The sequence below is a fragment of the Anabrus simplex genome, chromosome 2 (assembly GCF_040414725.1).
Source record: "Anabrus simplex isolate iqAnaSimp1 chromosome 2, ASM4041472v1, whole genome shotgun sequence".
Taxonomy (NCBI): domain Eukaryota; kingdom Metazoa; phylum Arthropoda; class Insecta; order Orthoptera; family Tettigoniidae; genus Anabrus; species Anabrus simplex.
This window is the reverse complement of record NC_090266.1, coordinates 611,406,448-611,426,947: the sequence shown is the minus strand read 5'-3', so window position 1 is coordinate 611,426,947 and position 20,500 is coordinate 611,406,448. Positions and strand designations below refer to the sequence as shown.

The window sequence follows — 20,500 nt, the reverse complement described above, 5'->3', positions numbered from 1 at the left end:
CTTCTCCAGTATCTGTTTGAGGCTAAATATATTATCTGTACAGGATCTGCCTTTCCTAAATCCACATTGTTCTTCCAATAAGAGATTGTGTGCAATGATTTTAAGTCTATTATTTATTATTTTAGCATATATTTTATAGCCAACATTTAATAAACTTATTCCTCGATAGTTACTGCAAAAACTTCGATTTCCTTTCTTGAAAAGCGATATTATTTTAGCTTTTCTCCATTCTTCGGGTATATTTCTTCTTTTCCAACAAAGATTAATTAAATGTAACATTCTAAATTTAAGAATGATCCCACCATATTTGAACAACTCCATATTTATGTTGTCTAACCCTGGTGCTTTTCTATTTTTGAAAGATATCAGAACAGTATTAAGTTCTTCTATATCTATTAGGTCAATTCCTTCAATGTTGATATCTATATCTTGATCTTCCTGACTCTCTCCATACTCTCCATTATACCACAATTCTTTGTAGTGTTGTATCCATGATTCTTCTTCGATTACATTTATATTAGCAGTTTCTCTTGCATCACTGTTGAGGTGCTTCATTAACTTATATGCCATCTCTTGCCTACCATGGATATCATCCTCTATTGAGTTTATTAACCTATCCCATGATTCTTGCTTGAGTTTTCTCGTTAGTGACTTGACCTTGTTCCTGCTGTTTTTATATTCTTTCTCATTTTGTGGGGTTCGATGCTGTATCATTTTCAGGTATAATATTTGTTTTTGCTTGACAGCTTCTGAAATTTCTTTATTCCATATTTTAAGCCCAGTTTTTCTCCTAAATTTCTTTTTCACTCCAGTGGCTTCATCTGCTGCCCTCTGAATTGCTGAGGTTATGATTTCCCATTCTTTGTTAATATCAGTACTTGTCAGAATCTGACCTTAATACTGTTGCAGCCGATTTTGATATAAGTATTTTATTCCATCATCCTGTAGTAAATATACCTTATAGATCTCTTGGTTTCTGTGTATATTTCTATTCAGCCTTTTCCTCCATTTAGCAAGAATTCTGATTTTTGCAATGACCAGATAATGATCTGTATATAAATCGCTGCCTCTATGTACTCTGACATCTGTTACATCTGGGCCTAACTTTTTTCTGACCATTATATAGTCAAATAATTGATCACTGTCCTCTTGCAGTCCATGTGAATTTATGTATATCTTTCTTCTCAAAGAAGGTGCTCTATGTACTCTGACATCTGTTACATCTGGGCCTAACTTTTTTTTGACCATTATATAGTCAATAATTGATCACTGTCCTCTTGCAGTCCATGTGAATTTATGTATATCTTTCTTCTCAAAGAAGGTGTTAGTAATTTTTAATTGATTATAGGATGAAAATGCTATCAATAATTTACCATTTTCATTCAAAGTTGGTTCACCTTTATTTCCCACTATTTCTGCAATTGGTTTGTTTCCTACTTGAGCATTGAGATCACCAGCCAGAACAACAAAGTCACTTTTACATATGTTATCCAACACTGATTGAAGAACTTCATAAAACTGTTCAGATTCTTCCTGTTTGTTTTCTTCAGGAGCATACACGGCTACCAAGGTTAATTTCTCTCTCTCTACCTTCAACCTCAGCACCAAAATCCTTTCATTTATAATGGTGTAACTTTCTATTTAGTTTTTCCACTTCCTGTCTATTAATATTGCGACTCCTGCTGCAGCTCTTTTATCCTGTGTAACTCCGCTATAAATCATAGTGTATTTATCAATTTCTTTTGTTCCTTGTAATTTCTTTTTTGTCTCAGTAATTACAGCAACATTGATTTCTTTCCTAGCCAGCTCTCTATCCAGTTCTTCTTCTTTTACTTTTATGCCTCTCACGTTCCAAGTTCCCACCTTTAATGTATCTCTAATTCCAAATCATTTGGCCTTTGATCTTGCCTTTGTCGTCATCATAGAATCCGTCCGGTTATTCATCTGAGATTTATGAGTGAGGTAAGTTTTTAAGTGGAAGAGTTACCAGCCCTTCGCACAACCCCCAACCTGGAGGACCAGGGACTCTTCTGTAGGGGTTACCATACCTTAGCCGAGGGACCCAGTTTTAAGGTGCCAGGTACTCGCCCTCACCCATCCCCATGAGGGGTAGGATTTGCTGGTTACATTGACAGATGGACTGTCAACTAAAGCATTTCTTGAGTTTTAATGGCAGCTCTTTCTCGACATCAGTGCAACCCCCAAGACTCAACAACCAGCCATTGACCCTCCTCCTTTACCGGGCTTGGGACCGGCACTAGGAAATCCGAGTCATTCCTAGTGGCGGAGTTGTAACCCTCTTCTAGACCATAATCAGAGACTATGTTGACCGGCCTACTGTCCTGTACAATCCACTCCTCTAGTTTATCCATAATTTCAGTTTCCTTATTAGAGGACCCTGGCTTCACTATAAGGTGCTCCAACGTTGACTGAGAAAATGAACTAATAGTGACATTGATAGACGCATATACACTTTCGAAAGGATGAATATGTTTGAGATGATATTGAAGACTAATTGTACTTGCAGTATAGCTGAACAATTTTCTGCATTTCTTACAAAACACTGTAATTCTGTTTGTTACTTTACCACAGTAATTTAGTTTGGATATAAACTTTCACCAAGTTTTCCTCGCATCGGTTCATAAGCCATATTTTTAACTGAAGTTCACAAACCCTGAATATAAATATATACTCTCTTCCAAATAAAAAACCCTCATTGTCGCCATAAGACCTATCTGTGTCGGTGCGACGTAAAGCAAATAGCACAAAAAAAAAAAAAAAAAAACCCCACACGAACTGAGTTTTAATTCGTCACTTTTTCTACTCTTTGCTTCTTTCTGGTAATTGGTATCTGTCAGTTCACATATTTCCTGGAAATTTCTTAATGACAGTCCCTTCAAGTGCCCCCCTCCCCCCACCCCTCCTACCCTCTATGCTGCCTGACTGTGTTTTGTAAAAGTCGACAATTATACTACAGAAGCCTGTCCGGTATTTCCATTCCAGTAGTTTATAAAAGCAATGGTTGTAACCGTCGTTTTAGAGGAAAGCTATTAATGAAGTATTTTGTTTTACCTTTCTGGAAGAAAGACATGAACATCTGCTTACTTTAATAACCTGTCAGTCATATAATAGCTGAGGCTATTAGGTCATGACTTTCTGCTGGAATACAAGGTGATCCTAGACTATGCAGTTCATGAAGTCATTTTGGGAAAAGGCAGACGTCTGAGGGGTGCCTGGCACAATGGAAATCTCTGCACTCACAGGTATGCGGAAGTCGGCGTAGACCTGGGAGATATTCAGTTAACGTATTTTTTGACCAAGTGAAGAAGAGGAGCTGATATGTGCCTTAAAGGACTTTCCGGAAGTTAACACCAGTAAAATAGGATGGACTACCACTATAACACACACCATTGAATGCAGCACTTTCTCACCCATCAAGCAACGTCTGTATCCAATCACCCGGATAGGCGCAATTTTGTCATTCAGAAGATTCAAGAGATGGAAGGGCAAGGTCTCATCGAACCCTCTACATCCTGTTGGGCTTCACCTATCGTCCTACTGAAAAAGAAGAATGGGGAGTATCGACTGTGTGTGGACTTTCGCAGGTTGAACGAGAAGACAGTTAGTGATGCCTGCCCCATGCATGACCTGAAAGACTCACTGAAACAAGTAAGTGGGTCTAGGATTTTTGGCATACTGGATCTCAACTCTGAATACTAGCAAGTGGAGGTTGAGGAAAGTTATAGACCACTGATCACCTTCATGACATCGAGAGGATTGTACCAGTTTACAGTAATGCCTTTTGGATTGAAGAATGCCTCTGCCACCTTCATGCGACTGATGGATGAGATATTGTCAGGATATGTAGGAGATTTCTGCCAAGTGTATCTCAATGACATTTTAATTCACAGCAAGAATTTTCAAGAACACCTTGTACATCTGAGGAAAGTGCTGGAACGACTGAAGATTCATGGACTGACTTGCCAACTGGAGAAGTGCCAGTTCGCCTGGTCCCGCGGAGAATATCTGGACCATGTCCTCACATCTGAAGTCTTAGAAAGGCAACCGGAGAAGAATCGAGCTATCGAAGAAGCTGAACACCTGTGGACCAAGCAAGAAGTGTGCCAGTTCCTTGGCTTGTGCGGATTGTATAGTAGCTTTGTGCCACACTTTGAAGAGAAGGCAATACCACTCACCAATCTACTCCATAACAACTGCCCGTTCCGATGGACCAGCAAAGAAGAGGCAGCATTCCAAGGCAAGAAGGCTGCAGTATGCAACGTTCCCGGTCTAGCTCATCCTGACCCTCGACGGAAGATGTGCCTGCAGACGTACGCCAGTGACTCCGACCTAGGAGCACTGTTATATCAGGAGGGGATAGATGGCGGAAGGGACATCATCCAGTATGCCAGCAGAAAGCTATCTCCCACCGAACAAAGCTACTGCACTGGCGAGAAGGAAGCCGTAGCCGTGGTGTGGACCATGGGCAAATTTGGAGGCTGCTTGCAAGGAAGAAAGTTCCAGCTATACACCAATAACGCCACCCTCAAATGGTTGAACTCAATCTCTGGTTCAAAAACTAAATTGATGCCGTGGGCTCTGTTAATTGCAGAATTTTATTTTTGTGTGTGCTACGTCCCCGGATCGACGAACATAGGAGCAGACAGTTTATCTAGGCACCCGGTGATGGAGCCCGAATCTAGGAGCACCATTGTCAAGAGGGAATTGCCACAAAAACACCAGAGTGAGCCTAAGGAACCTGTCCTTATGACCATCAAAAAGGAACTTGATATGGAAGTAATTAAACGATGGCAAGAACAAGATGAGCCCTGTAGGACCATGACGCAGTGGATTAGGAGACAGGTTGACTCATTTCGAGGGAATTCAAGATGTGCTACTAGAACTTCTGGGTTGACGAAGGACTCTTAATGTACAGATCGCACCTCTCAGACACACCTGCAGTAGTGGTGATCCCTAGACAGCACACAAAGGACATTCTTGAGAAGTTCCACAACAGCACTGGGTTTTAGGGTTTTACCCCTGTTTCATCCCGTTAGGGGTGGAATTTTTGAAACCTTTCCTTAGTGGGTGCCTGGACTTTATATATATACACACACCCATATTCACGTTTGTAACTTCTTCAGTTTTAGAGATAAATGTATCCTCATAAAAAGAATTCAACTCCTTCACATCTTTTCAAACCCCACCGAATGGATTTTCAGACAGCTGCAAAATACATGTTTTTTTTTATTTTAAAGGTAAATGCATCTTCAGTTTTTGAGGTATAAGTATCCTCATAAAAATAATTCAATCTATTTGACACCTTCCCCCTCCCCCCTGAATTTAAAAAAAAATACATATTTCTTTATTTTTAATGGAGATTTTAAATGCTAATTTTCATGTCTGTAACATCCTCAGGTTTTGAGATATACTGTAGATTTACTCGTTTTAAAAATTCACCCCCTTTTTTACTTCTTTTCACCCCCCACTAGTGGATTTCCTGAAAACAAAACATATGTGTTTCTTAATTTTCCAAATACCAATGTTCATGTCTGTAATATCTACAGTGTGTGAAACTTAAGTATCCTCATAAAAAGGATTGAACCCATTTTTCACCTCATTTCATCTCCCCTTAAGAGGATTTTCAGAAGAAAAAAAAAAATATGTGTTTCCTTATTTTGAAAGGAGTTTCCAAACAGCAATGTTTACTTCTCTAAATAGTCAATTTTTAAAAAATTGTAGGATTACTCATTTAAACAATTCACCACCCTTTTCACCCCCTTAGTGACAGAACATTCAGTAATCCTCTGTTAGTGAGTACCTACACTGTAATATAAATGTATCCCCAATATTTCATTTGTTTCTGTCCAGTAGTTTTGACTCGACGATGATGAATCTGTCAGTCAGTCAGTCAGTCAGGACATGTTATTTTACATATATGGTTAACACAATATGACTTTTTTGTTTTGTTTACAGATGATCATATGTGTGGTGCCTGCCATAGGAAACTGATTGTTAAAGGTAAGATTCAAGTAGGTCTTTAGGTCTTTATATAAATTTGTACTTCTCATCGAGTGCCATATAGCTGTGAAATAATATTTAGTACCATTATAATCCTTAATACGACCTGCCACTGAATAATACCTGCACCCTGAATTTCTAATGACAAAATTCATAAAAGAAAATATCACATATTTACTAATTTTGTCAAATTTCTGGAAATGTGTCACGAAATTGCTAATTTCAAACACTTTACAAGTAATAAAAACACCACATAAAGGAGAAATAAAGTTAGTTTAGTGTACAATACACACATACATACTTTATCATTATAGACTGTTATGCCTTTCAGCATTCAGTCTGCAAGCCTCTGTGAATTTACTAAACGTCGCCACAATCCTCTATTTGCAACTAGCGCTGTGGCTTTATTTAGTTCTATACCTCTTATCTTTAAATCGTTAGAAACTGAGTCTAACCATCATCATCTTGGTCACCCTCTAGATTCCATTATTCTCCTTCCATCGCCTCACATGACCCCACCACTGAAGCCGGTTTATGCGTACAGCTGCATCCATCAAGTTCATTCCTAACTTAGCCTTTGTTCCCACCTGTTTGTACCAACAATCATTCTCGCTACATTCATGTTTGTTACTTCTAACTTATGAATAAGATATTCTGAGTCCACTCAGCTTTCGCTCCCGTAAAATAAAGTTGGTCTGAAAACAGACCGATGTAAAGATAGTTTCGTCCGGGAGCTGACTTCCTTCTTATAGAATATTGTTGATCGCAACTGCGAACTCACTGCATTAGCTTTACTACACCTCGATTCAAACTCACTCAATATATTACCATCCTGGGAGAAGACACAACCTAAAGACTTGAAATTATCTACCTGTTGCAGCTTTGCATCACCAATCTGTCCGGCTCCATGGCTAAATGGTGGGGTCGGGAATTTTAACCATAATTGGTTTATTTCGCTGACACGGGGGCTAGGTGTATGTGTCGTCTTCATCATCATTTCATCCTCATCACAACGCGCAGGTTGCCTACGGGAGTCAAATCAAAAGACCTGCATCTGGCGAGCCGAACTTGTCCTCGGACACTCCTGGCACTAAAAGCCATACGCCATTTCATTCATCACCAATCTGACATTGAATGCTGTTGAATTTCTTACCTACTGCCATCAATTTAGTCTTCGAAAGGCTAATTTTCATACCGTACTCATTGCACCTATTTTCAAGTTCCAAGATATTAGACTGCAGGCTGTCGACACAATCTGCCATTAAGACCAAGTCGTCAGTATAGGCCAGACTGCTTACTACATTTCCACCTAACTGAATCCCTCCGTGCCACTTTATACCTTTCAGCAGATGATCCATGTAAAGTATGAACAGCAAAGGTGAAAGATTACAGCCTTGTCTGACCCTTGTAAGTACCCTGAACCAAGAACTCATTCTACCATCAATTCTCACTGAAGCCCAGTTGTCAACATAAATGCCTTTTTTGTTGATTTTAATAATCCACCTTTAATTTGATAGTCCCCCAGTATGGCAAACATTTTTTCCCTCGGTACCCATTCGTATGCTTTCTCTAGAACTACGAAATATAAACACAGCTGTCTATTCCTCTCGTAGCATTTTTCAGTTCATTTTTCAGTTACCTGGTACATACTGAAAATCTGATGCTGACAGCCCTTCTGTGGTCTGAAACCGCACTGGTTTTCATCCAACTTCTTCTCAACCACTGATCACACCCTCCCTTCCAAGACACCGGTGAATACTTTGCCTGGTATACTAATCTTTGGTGCCAGGCTGAGTAGCTCAGGCGGTTAAGGCGCTGGCCTTCTAACCCCAACTTTTCAGGTTCGATCCTGGCTCAGTCCGGTGGTATTTGAAGGTGCTCATATACGACAGCCCCGTGTCGGTAGATTTACTGGCATGTTAAAGAACTCCTGCGGGACTAAATTCCGGCACCTCGGCGTCTCCGAAGACCTTAAAAAGTAGTTAGTGGGACGTAAAGCAAATAACATTATTATTATTATTATTATTATTATTATTATTATTATTATTATTATTATTATTATTATTATTATTATTATTTTTATTACTACTATTATTATTATTATTACTAATCTTTGAGGTACCTCGATAGTTGTTGCAATCCTTCCTGTTCCCTAGGTGCAATTGCTGCTTTTGTCCAATATGAAGGTACCTTACCAACACTCCATGCTAATCTTACTACTCTATGAAGCCATTTCATCCCTGCCTTCCCACTATACTTCACCATTTCAGGTCTGATTTCATCTATTCCTGCTGCTTTATGACAGTGGAGTTTATTTACCATCCTTTCCACTTCCTCAAGCGTAATTTCACCAACATCATTTTCCTCCTCCCCATGAACTTGGCTGTTTGCAACTCAACCAGGAAGATTTCTTTTTACGTTGAAGAGTTTTTCAAAATATTCCCTCTATCTCTCCAGTGATTCCCTGGGATCTATTATGAGTTCACCTGAATTACCCAAAACACTGTTCATTTCCTTTTCCCCTCTCCTTTCCTAAGATTCTTTATTACTGTCCTGAAAGGTTTCCATGCTGCCTGACCTAGCCTTTCTAGATTATTACCAAAATCTTCTCACGACTTCTTTTTGGATTCAACAACTATTTGTTTCGCTCTGTTTTTTTCATCTATGTACAATTCCCTGTCTGCATCAGTCCTTGTTTGGAACCATTTCTGATAAGCCTTCTTTTTATGTTTACAAGCTGCTCTCACTTCATCATTCCACCAAGATGTTAGCTTGTTTTTCCATCTTTACACACAGTTGTTCCTAGGCATTCCCTTGCTGTTTTCTACTACAGCATCCTTGTATGCCACCCATTTTCTATATCCTGTACCTGCTTACTGTCTACTGTTCGAAACTTTCTATTAATCATATCCATGTACTTCTGTCTCCTGGAGATTTTCTACCCTTATTCATAATGCAGACAGCTTTCACTTTATCTTAGGCCTAGAGATACTTAGTTCACTACAGATGAGATAGTGGTATGTATCATCGAAAAATCCCCGGAAAACTCGTACATTCTTAAGACATTCTGAATTCGAAGTTGGTTAAGATATAGTCTATTATGGATCTGGTACCCCTAGCCTCCCATATGTGGCAGTGAATAGCCTTATGCTTGAGAATGTATTCGTAACTGCTAAACCCATACTAGCACAGAAGTCCAGCATATGCATCCCATTCCCATTTCCTTCCATATCTTCTCCACATTTACCAATACCCTTTCGTATCCTTCAGTTCTATTTCCAATTCTCGCTTTGAAATTGCCCATTAACACTATTCTATCCTTGCTGTTGATCCCAACTTCAACCCTGTATGCACCCTCGCACGGTGAATACACTGAGACCGGGCGAGTTGGCCGTGCGTGTAGAGGCGTGCGGCTGTGAGCTTGCATCCGGGAGATAGTAGGTTCGAATCCCACTATCGGCAGCCCTGAAGATGGTTTTCCGTGGTTTCCCATTTTCACACCAGGCAAATGCTGGGGCTGTACCTTAATTAAGGCCACGGCCGCTTCCTTCCAACTCCTAGGCCTTTCCTATCCCATCGTCGCCGTAAGACCTATCTGTGTCGGTGCGACGTAAAGCCCTTAGCAAAAAAAAAAAAAAAATACACTGAGACAATTCTTATCCTAATTCCTTCAACTGCCAAATCTACCCACATCATTCACTCATTTATGTGCCTAACAGAAACTATGTTGCGTGCAATAGTATTACTGATAAACAGTCCTACCCCATACTCTGCCTTTCCCTTTCTAACACCCGTCAAGTACACTTTATAATCTCCTATCTCTTCCTCGTTATCTCCCCTTACCCGTATATCACTTACTCCTAGCACATCCCGATGCATCCTCTTTGCTGACTCAGCCAGTTCTACTTTCTTTCTTCCATAAGCCCCATTAATATTGATAGCTCCCCAACGAATTCCATTTCATTCGCCAAGTTTTTTCCATGGAGTCCCTTGCGTGTCAAATGGGAGTGGGACTCCGTTACTCCCATAGGTCCAAGGCTTGCTTAAAATGTTCTGAGCTCGGTAAATTCATGAAGCAGGGTGCTACCCTACTTGTGCACATAGTCGAAGTGAGGATCTCTCCTCTAACGGGTTAGGGACTCCCGGTGGATTGTAGAGTCCTAGCCGTCTGAGCACAAAGAGGGCCATGACTCTGAATATGTCCGAGATTTCCATTCCCATTCCATAGCAGCAGGTATCCCGACTTTCAGGGCCACTTACTAGGCCACTCAGCCATTGCCCATGGTTCACGAACTAGGACGTGACTACAGTAACCCACACCATGAAATCAGTCTATAATTCAAAGGATGGGATTTTCCACCTGGTCAATACAAGATTTCAAGTTCAATTATATTTTATATTTAATATACTAGTAGTAATTTCAACCCTGTAATTGGGTCATCCTCAGCTAGATACATACTGTCTTAAATATTAAATGAGCACTATTTGATATAAAAAATTGTTAAAGAATTATTAAATAAATATCACCATTGTTGTCCATAAAATGTTTGCTATGGTTGTTAAAAGTATCTTGTTCCCACCAGCTGTTGTGAACTGTCCTTCACAAATAGTGTGAAACTTGTATTGTATTAGATGTTTAAATCAGTCACAATTTAGTGTTCCCTGCCATTGGAACGTTCATCACTGTCACCTTCCCATACGTAGTCGTCTCACCACATGAATACCATGTAATAAGACCAGCACCGTAAATTTCTAATTACAAAATTCAGGAAAGGAGATACTATATACATACATACATACATACATACATACATACATTTTTTAAATTTTTTAATTTATTATTTAAAATGCTATTTGTTCAGGTCATCGACCTCTAGAGATCTTTTGCCCCTACTTGCACCATATGATACGAACCTGCGTGTAATTGGAATTGCAGAAGTGTAGAGTGTTGAATGTGAGGAAAGGAACGTTAAGGACGCACCCCCAGTCCCCAGGCCAGAGATATTAATTATTTACAATTAAAAATCCCTGACCCGGCCGGGAATCGAACCCGGGGCCGCCGGGTGACAGGCAGACGCATTGCCCCCTACACCGCGGGGCTGAACTACATACATACATACATACATACATACATACATACATACATACATACTATTGTCCATAAAATTTGAATTCCAAGTTTCTTTAAATTTTTCCTCACCAAGTCATTGGAGATGCGAGCCTATATAGAATTAGTCCACTTCTAGTCATTTCACTCGTCTGACTGGTGTCAGTGCATGATCACCAGCAGATGCTCTCTGTTTGGTCTAGAGCTGTTTCAGTGCAGCTTTGAAAGGCCGGTTCACATAAACATCCAACGGCTGTAGCATGGAGGTCAGCCCTTCTGGAATTACGGCAATATTTTTTCTTTTTCCTTTTCTTGGAGTTTCCTTTACAGCATCTGTAACATGCCCACGATAACTGTACAGTACAGTCATAAAATGCAAATAAACTCCCGTTCGACATTGCCAGACACAGTTGCCCAGTCTTTTGTCCATCCAGTTGCATTTTTGGATTTGAATGAAAATACCAGAATGCAAGTTTCCATTTGGAAGTGCTTTTCTGTTCAGAACTACTTTTCCTTCTTCTTGCTCCAATCATAAATACATGATTCATCAATATCACATTTTCTACTGGCGGTACTATGTCGATGGTTTCAGCTTCCATCTCAACTTTTAGTTTCTCATTCACAGTAAATGACTGCAGGTGCTTCCTTGAATTCATTGCTTGTTATCACTGATGCTTCTTCACTGAGAACTCAAAGTATTAATCAGCTGGCACACCATATGGTTCCAGTAATGCAGAAGTGAGCAATAGAGCAAGATTTCAGCCATTGCCAAGTTGTGTGTCATGAAACCGCTGTTGATGCATTGGCACGCATTCAGAACAATGTACTGTATTATGGGAACATGATATGAAATCCTTGAATTGCAGAAGTGTAGAGTTTTGAATGTGAGGAAAGGAACGTTAAGGACGCACCCCCAGTCCCCAGGCCAGAGATATTAATTATTTACAATTAAAAATCCCTGACCCGGCCGGGAATCAATATTTTTCCAGAAAAAGGTGCGGGTCCGTAAGTGTCATATGGCTGTGAAGTAATATTTAATATCCCTATTAATGATAAGATCTGTTGTAGTTTGTGCCAGGCTGTGGAGCTGGCCTTCAGAGCACAAGTTGGCAGGTTTGATCCTGGCTCAGACAGATGGTATTTTAAAGTGCTCAGATATGTCAGCCTCGTGTTGGTGGATTCATTAGGACATTGAAAAACTGCTACAGGACAAAATTCTGGCATCTTGGAATCTCCAATAACCATAAAAGTAGTTGGTTAGACATAAAAGAAGTAACATTATTGTAGTTTGAGACAGATAAGTAGGTTGAGTGATGACAAATTCATAGGATCAGGAGCATACCTAGTGACTTACAAGGAGAAACATGCCATTTGTAAGGTATACCTCAAGTGTGACGTTTATTTGCTTGATGAGGAAACTAGCAGTTGAACGGGAGCCCCTTGCACTATTAGTTAAGACTACTGTGTGCTGGCTCATTCAACTTGAGGCACTGTTGAGCTTTTCGAACGTTATGAGGTAGTGCTGAATTCTGCTAAAAATTACGTTCCTGCCCTTGCAACAGTATGTTATGGGTATGTTGGTTGATATTTTCACAGAATAGAACTCGTGGCTGCTGTCGTTTGTCCCCAAATACACTGACTGAAGGAGGGAGGAACATCCCCGTCTCACTAGCTGGTTGATGTTTTCACAGAAAATGGAACTCGCTGCTGCTGTATTTTGTCCCGAAGTACACTGTCTGAAGGAATATGGTCCCCTTCTCAGTAACTTTTCATGTACCTTTAGTATAATGATGTCACTTTTAGAGTTGTAAGCCTCCTTAACATATTCACATCATTTGATGAGCTTTGGTCGCGTGCAGATTTCTGGCGCATGAATCAGATGACAAGCTCAGCTCAAAAGGATGCAGAGTCTTGCTTATCTTGGTATGTTAGATTCTCTTTGCATATAAGTTGTCACAATATACACTGACAGGAACCAGAGGCATGTACTGTTGGTAAACAGTGCAGTCTGTGACATTGGGATTGTTGAACAACAGTTTATTTTCATCTCTATTCAGTATTCATCACGCAGTCAGACCATTATTGCAGTAATGATGACGAGAGGTTGAAAGTGCTTATTGTCCAGTGTTTTAGATAGCAATTCTGGCAGTGCTGACTTTTCTGAAAATCCAAGTTCAAGGGTAGTGATAATAACAGTGAAAGTGACTTTCAAATGTGCATGACCTGCAATGCAAAAGAACCGTTGTGATTGGAAATAGGAGAATAAAGACAATAATACCGTTATATACCCATTTTGTGGATACAGTAGGGTTCCAGAAATACTTACAAGAACGTTTGAATCCCATCCACTGTCCAAACTTTTTTTTTATAGAACGCATGGATCCGCTCTTTGAAATAATTTCAAGTGAAACAAATGCTTATGCTGTGAAACAGCGTAGCGCTTCCAAAAGAAAAACAGGTGATACATGTTGCCATTGATGCTTTCACGGCCCATACTTACAGACATGATACTGTATAGGCTTTTGGGCTTATGCTGTGTCAAGAAAATAAGTTGAAATTCTTTACGTTTCACAGAGAACTGTGCTCTGCGTCCTCAGAAGAAATCTCGACTTTCCACGAGAAAGGCTTCTTAAACCATGACTCTTAAAATTTATACGTTATAATAGAAGTGGAAAATGATACGTTCATTCGCCACCAGATGGCTCCCAGAACGTGGCACAACGCTGGCGTTCGAAGCGGAAGCTGACCGAACCATCAGAATCAGTGTAAGCGGTTCACAATAACTTGTGTACATAACATATGACATCGACAGGTGTATGACATAGACACAAGTCTGGAATGAAACATCTGGCGACGAGGAACATACGAATTTGAAAAACACCGAGACGAAACACCATCATCCAGCACAAAAACAAGGCATTCTCACGACACTCGCCAAGAAGGAGAGACGAATTTGTGAGCCATCACATATCCAGGTGGAGATGGACACGCTAAAAGTCGCGTTCAAGGGTAATGGTTACAGCGATTTTCAAATTCATAGAGCCCTGCATCCCAGAGAAACGACCAAGCAAAGCCCACAGAAGAAAAAGTGAAGGGAACTGTCTACTCACCTTACATTCACAACACCACAGATCGAATTGCCAAGGTCCTCCGCAAACAAAATATAAAAAACCGTGTTTGGCACCACCACTAAAATTGCTCACAGTCTAAGTAAAACCAAGGACAAATTGTTCCCACTTTTACATTCTGGGGTATACGAAATTCCCTGTACTTGCAGGAAGGTATACATCGGCCAAACATGCCGGTCCATTCGTACCCGTATCAAAAAACATGAACGTAATATTCATCTCAACCAACCAGACAAATCGGCAATAGCTGAGCACGCTCTATCGTCGGGTCATGATGTCATGTTCCAAGATGCTCGAGCTCTTACCCACACTAGACACTACAGGTCCAGGATTTTACGGGAAGCTGTAGAAATACGTAGAAATCCTAACAATTTCAACAGGGACACCGGCTATCAATTAAGTAATACCTGGTTGCCAGCCATTAAGAATTTACATAGGTAGTTCCCCTCCTTCTCCCTTCACTATTCAATCAGAATCAAAATCAATACTGATCTGCATTTAGGGCAGTCGCCCAGGTGGCAGATTCCCTATCTGTTGCTTTCCTAGCCTTTTCCGAAATGATTTCAAAGAAATTGGAAATTTATTGAACATCTCCCTTGGTAAGTTATTCCAGTCCCTAACTCCCCTTCCTATAAATGAATATTTGCCCCAGTTTGTCCTCTTGAATTCCAATTTTATCTTCATATCGTGATCTTTCCTACTTTTATAAACGCCATTCAAACCTATTCGTCTACTAATGTCATTCCACGCCATCTCTCCGCTGACAGCTCGGAACATACCACTTAGTCGAGCAGCTCTTCTTCTTTCTCTCAATTCTTCCCAACCCAAACATTGCAACATTTTTGTAACGCTACTCTTTTGTCGGAAATCACCCAGAACAAATCGAGCTGCTTTTCTTTGGATTTTTTCCAGTTCTTGAATCGGGTAATCCTGGTGAGGGTCCCATACACTGGAACCATACTCTAGTTGGGGTCTTAGCAGATACTTATATGCACTCTCCTTTACATCCTTACTACAACCCCTAAACACCCTCATAACCATGTGTAGAGATCGGTACCCTTTATTTACAATCCCATTTATGTGATTACCCCAGTGAAGATCTTTCCTTATATTAACACCTAGATACTTACAATGATCCCCAAAAGGAATTTTCACCCCATCAACGCAGTAATTAAAAACTGAGAGGACTTTTCCTATTTGTGAAACTCACAACCTGACTTTTAACCCCGTTTATCAACATACCATTGCCTGCTGTCCATCTCACAACATTTTCGAGGTCACGTTGCAGTTGCTCACAATCCTGTAACTTATTTATCACTCTATAGAGAATAACATCATCCGCAAAAAGCCTTACCTCCGATTCCACTCCTTTACTCATATCATTTATATATATAAGAAAACATAAAGGTCCGATAACACTGCCCTGAGGAACTCCCCTCTCAACTATTACAGGGTCAGATAAAGCTTCACCTACTCTAATTCTCTGAGATCTATTTTCTAGTAGCAACCCATTTAGTCACTCTTTTGTCTAGTCCAGTTGCACTCATTTTTGCCAGTAGTCTCCCATGATCCACCCTATCAAATGCTTTAGACATGTCAATCGCGATACAGTCCATTTGACCTCCAGAATCCAAGATATATGCTATATCTTGCTGGAATCCTACAAGTTGAGCTTCAGTGGAATAACCTTTCCTAAAACCGAATTGCCTTCTATCGAACCAGTTATTAATTTCACAAACATGTCTAATATAATCAGAAAGAATGCCTTCCCAAAGCTTACATACAATGCATGTCAAACTTACTGGCCTGTAATTTTCAGCTTTATGTCTATCACCCTTTCCTTTATACACAGGGGCTACTATAGCAACTCTCCATTCATCTGGTATAGCTCCTTCGACCAAACAATAATCAAATAAGTACTTCAGATATGGTACTACATTCCAACCCATTGTCTTTAGTATATCCCCAGAAATCTGATCAATTCCAGCCGCTTTTCTAGTTTTCAACTTTTGTATCTTATTGTAAATGTCATTGTTATCATATGTAAATTTTATTACTTCTTTGGCCTTAGTCTCTTCCTCTATCTCGACATTATCCTTGTAACCAACAATATTTACATGCTGCTGACTGAATACTTCTGCCTTTTGAAGATCCTCACATACACACTCCCCTTGTTCATTAACTATTCCTGGAATGTCCTTCTTGGAACCTGTTTCTGCCTTAAAATACCTATACATACCCTTCCATTTTTCACTAAAATTTGTATGACTGCCAGTTATGCTTGCCATCATGTTATCCTTAGCTGCCTTCTTTGCTAGATTCAATTTTCTAGTAAGTTCCTTCAATTTCTCCTTACTTCCACAGCCATTTCTAACTCTATTTCTTTCCAGTCTGCACCTCCTTCTTAGTCTCTTTATTTCTCTATTATAATAAGGTGGGTCTTTACCATTCCTTACCACCCTTAAAGGTACAAACCTGTTTTCTCATTCCTCAACAATTTCTTTAAACCCATCCCAGAGTCTGTTTACATTTTTATTTACCGTTTTCCACCGATCATAGTTACTTTTTAGAAACTGCCTCATACCTGCTTTATCAGCCATATGGTACTGCCTAACAGTCCTACTTTTAAGACCTTCCTTTCTATCGCATTTATTTTTAACTACCACTAAAACAGCTTCATGATCACTAATACCATCTGTTACTTCAGTTTCCCTATAGAGCTCATCTGGTTTTATCAGCACCACATCCAGGATATTTTTCCCTCTGGTTGGTTCCATCACTTTCTGAATCAGCTGTCCTTCCCATATTAACTTATTTGCCATTTGTTGGTCATGCTTCCTGTCATTCGCATTTCCTTCCCAATTTACATCTGGCAAATTCAGATCTCCCGCTACAATCACATTTCTTTCCATGTCGTTTCCCACATAGCTGACTATCCTATCAAATAATTCCGAATCCGCATCAGTGCTACCCTTTCCCGATCTGTACACTCCAAATATATCAAGTTTCCTATTATCTTTAGAAATGAGCCTTACACCTAGAATTTCATGTGTCTCATCTTTAACTTTTTCGTAGCTTACAAATTCTTCTTTCACCAGAATGAAAACTCCCCCTCCCACCTTTCCTATCCTATCTCTACGATACACACTCCAGTGCCGTGAGAAAATTTCTGCATCCGTTATATCATTTCTCAGCCATGATTCAACTCCTATTACAATATCTGGTAAATATATATCTATTAAATTACTTAATTCTATTCCTTTCTTTACAATACTTGTACAGTTCAACACTAACATTTTTATGTCATCCCTACTTGATTTCCAGTTCCGTGATCACCGCTCCTTACGCTACCCCATTTCCCTATTCCATACCTCCCTACTGCTCTTCCAATAGAATTTTCTAACTTATACGTACCACTGCGGTTTAAATGAAGGCCATCCGAGCGCAGATCCCTATCTCCTACCCACCCATTAGGATCTAGAAATTTCACTCCCAGTTTCCCACATACCCACTCCATAGTCTCATTTAAATCCCCAATCACCCTCCAGTCAGTATCCCTCCTACACAGTATTCCAGTAATAACAATCTCCGCTTTCTTAAACTTCACCCGTGCTGCATTTACCAGATCCCACACATCTCCAACTATGTTGGTACTTATATCAGCTTGCCTTACGTTGTTGGTACCAACGTGAAACACTACCACCTTCTCCTTCCCCTCCTCCCTCTCTTCTACTTTCCTCAACATCTGCCTCAACCTAATTCCTGGATAACATTCTACCCTGGTTCCCTTCCCTTTTTTTTTTAAATCGCTGTAACCATTACCCTTGAACGCGACTTTGAGCGTGTCCATCTCCACCTGGATATGTGATGGCTCACAAATTCGTCTCTCCTTCTTGGCGAGTGTCGTGAGAATGCCTTGTTTTTGTGCTGGATGATGGTGAGAATCTGCATGAAGATAGCGATTTATGTGGGTAGGCTTACGATAGACGGTATGTCATAAGGAGCCGTCCAGTTTCTTTCTTACTAGAACATCCAAGAAAGAAAGGCATCCGTCCGATTCCATCTCCATAGTGAATTTTATTGAAGGATGTTGCTGATTTAGATGGTTTAGAAATAGATGAAGTTTCTCAGGACCTTCTGTCCAGACCACAAATGCATCATCAACATACCTCCACCATATCATAGGTTTGATGGGCACCGAAGCAATAGCCTCCTCAAAATGCTCCATAAAGAAATTAGCTACTACAGGCGAAAGTGGACTTCCCATAGCCACTCCGCCGTCTGTTCGTAAAAATTCCCACCCCACAAGAAATAGCTGGAAGTCATGCAGTGGTAAAATAGCTTAGTAATGTCCTCAGAGAACACGTGTTCAATGAGAGACATGACCGAGTCAATCGGCACTTAAGTGAACAAGGACTCCACATTGAAACTCGCCAAAAATGCATTAGGTTGAAGGGTTATGGTTGACAGCCTGTTGACGAAATACCGAGAGTTCCTGACGTATGATTCAGTACGTCCTATGTGTGGCTGAAGCAATTTGTTTAGGTATTTAGCCAGAGCATACGTAGGAGAACCTATCGCACTAACAATAGGTTTGAGGGGAACATCTTTTTTATGGATCGTAGGCAGTCCATATAATCTAGGTGGCACTGCATCCCCCAGGGACAGATGTTTTAGCCTCCTCTTTTGGAATTGAAGATTGCCTTAAGAGCTTCACGGCGGCATTGGACACACGAGTGGTGGGGTCACGTGAGCTCAGTCTGTAAACAGGCTCTGACAATATAGCCGAGATCTTATTCTTATACTCGTCAGTGTTTATAACCACTGTCGCATTACCCTTATCAGCTGAGAGAATGGTCAGTTCAGAATCATCTCTAAGTTCCTTCAGAGCTCTCCTTTCGCGTCTTGTTAAATTGGCCGCGGGTACAACAGCGGACCTTATGAGTCTCACACATTTCTGTCTTAACTCCTCAGCCTCATCCGTAGGTAGTTTGTGGATGGCTGCTTCAACGGAAGTAATTAACTCCTCAGTGGGAATTTTGGAGGGAGCGACAGCGAAATTAAGACCCTAGCTAGAACTGCCGTTTGGTTCTCGTCCAAGGATTTCTGGGAAAGATTGACGACAGTTTTACTAGCATCCGGATTTGTGCGAGATACCGCCTGTTTCTGAGCTAGACGGAGGAACTTTGATTTCTGTCTGAATGACACCTGCTTAACATCAGTTGTAAACGAAACAACTGTCGGGAGACTGAATACAGTTCCCTACGAGTGTTACACACTCTCTCGATCACAAGAGCCTTGCTGGCGCGTTGATATATTCTCCTGGCCTTCGGTGTATTTAACATGTGCTTCAGCTTGAGCCTTGTTTGAATGGCAGTTTCATAAAAGTTACCTTTCTGTTATTGCTAATGGCCTCTTCCGACTTCTCGTTGATTGACTTAACTATTTCCAAGATTGTACTAGAGAGGGCAGCACCCTCAGTTGTGAACACGGAGGATCATTCCTTCCGGCGAGACTGTAATTTTATCTCTTTGACTCAAATGTTTGTTGTGGTTTAGAGAGCAGGATTTAAAATGGACCCCACGCAGATCGGAGCGGCTTTTCTGAGCTATAGATGGGTATTTATTAGATTCAAACTTAGCCTATACTGCCATCCTTCGTCTTACCTTGATGGTTTATATTACAGGTATGGCAATTCTTTCATATTATTATTCGTGCTACTGTCCTTTTGTGATACCTGCACTAGTATTCATAGCTGATTCATACGCGTCCTTTCGCTCCACAGCATGAATGGGCTGCGTGTTTTGTTGTGGTTATTGGAATTATGTTGTGATAATTGGGTCTCATATTACTTCGTTTCTGCATTCTAAAGTATTTCGCCATCAAATAACTGTTTGCCCTGTTTGAGCTTCCACTCGCTTCGTACGAGGCGCCTACACTAATGGGTTTGTGCATGAGAACGGGATTTCTCTGATCCCGCAGCTAATTCATTTGTGCTGTGCACGCTACGTTTGGTGTTAACGAAACCTTGTTTATTGACCTGGGAGTCATACTACATGAAAATGAGTTCGTTATTTAACTGGAGCTGGTGCTCTCATTGGTTGCCGATACCGGCTTTGTCTGAATGGTGTGGTTAAATTTTCATTTTAATTCTTGTTTTAGTGTCTCATTTTTGCTTTTCCTACGGTGCTGTTTATGTTGCATTCGCACCTATTCTGGGCGCTCGCTTACTCAGGGGGCCGCC

General features: G+C 40.5%; 1 protein-coding gene across 1 annotated transcript in view; it reads left to right on the top strand.

The window, feature by feature from the left end:
* Positions 1-20,500, top strand: part of lt (vacuolar protein sorting-associated protein light) — a 343,814-nt gene that overhangs the window by 300,921 nt on the left and 22,393 nt on the right. Inside the window, exon 17 of the mRNA XM_067139250.2 lies at positions 5,977-6,021. Coding sequence (XP_066995351.1) covers positions 5,977-6,021 — 45 coding nt within the window. The remainder of the gene's footprint in view (positions 1-5,976; positions 6,022-20,500) is intronic.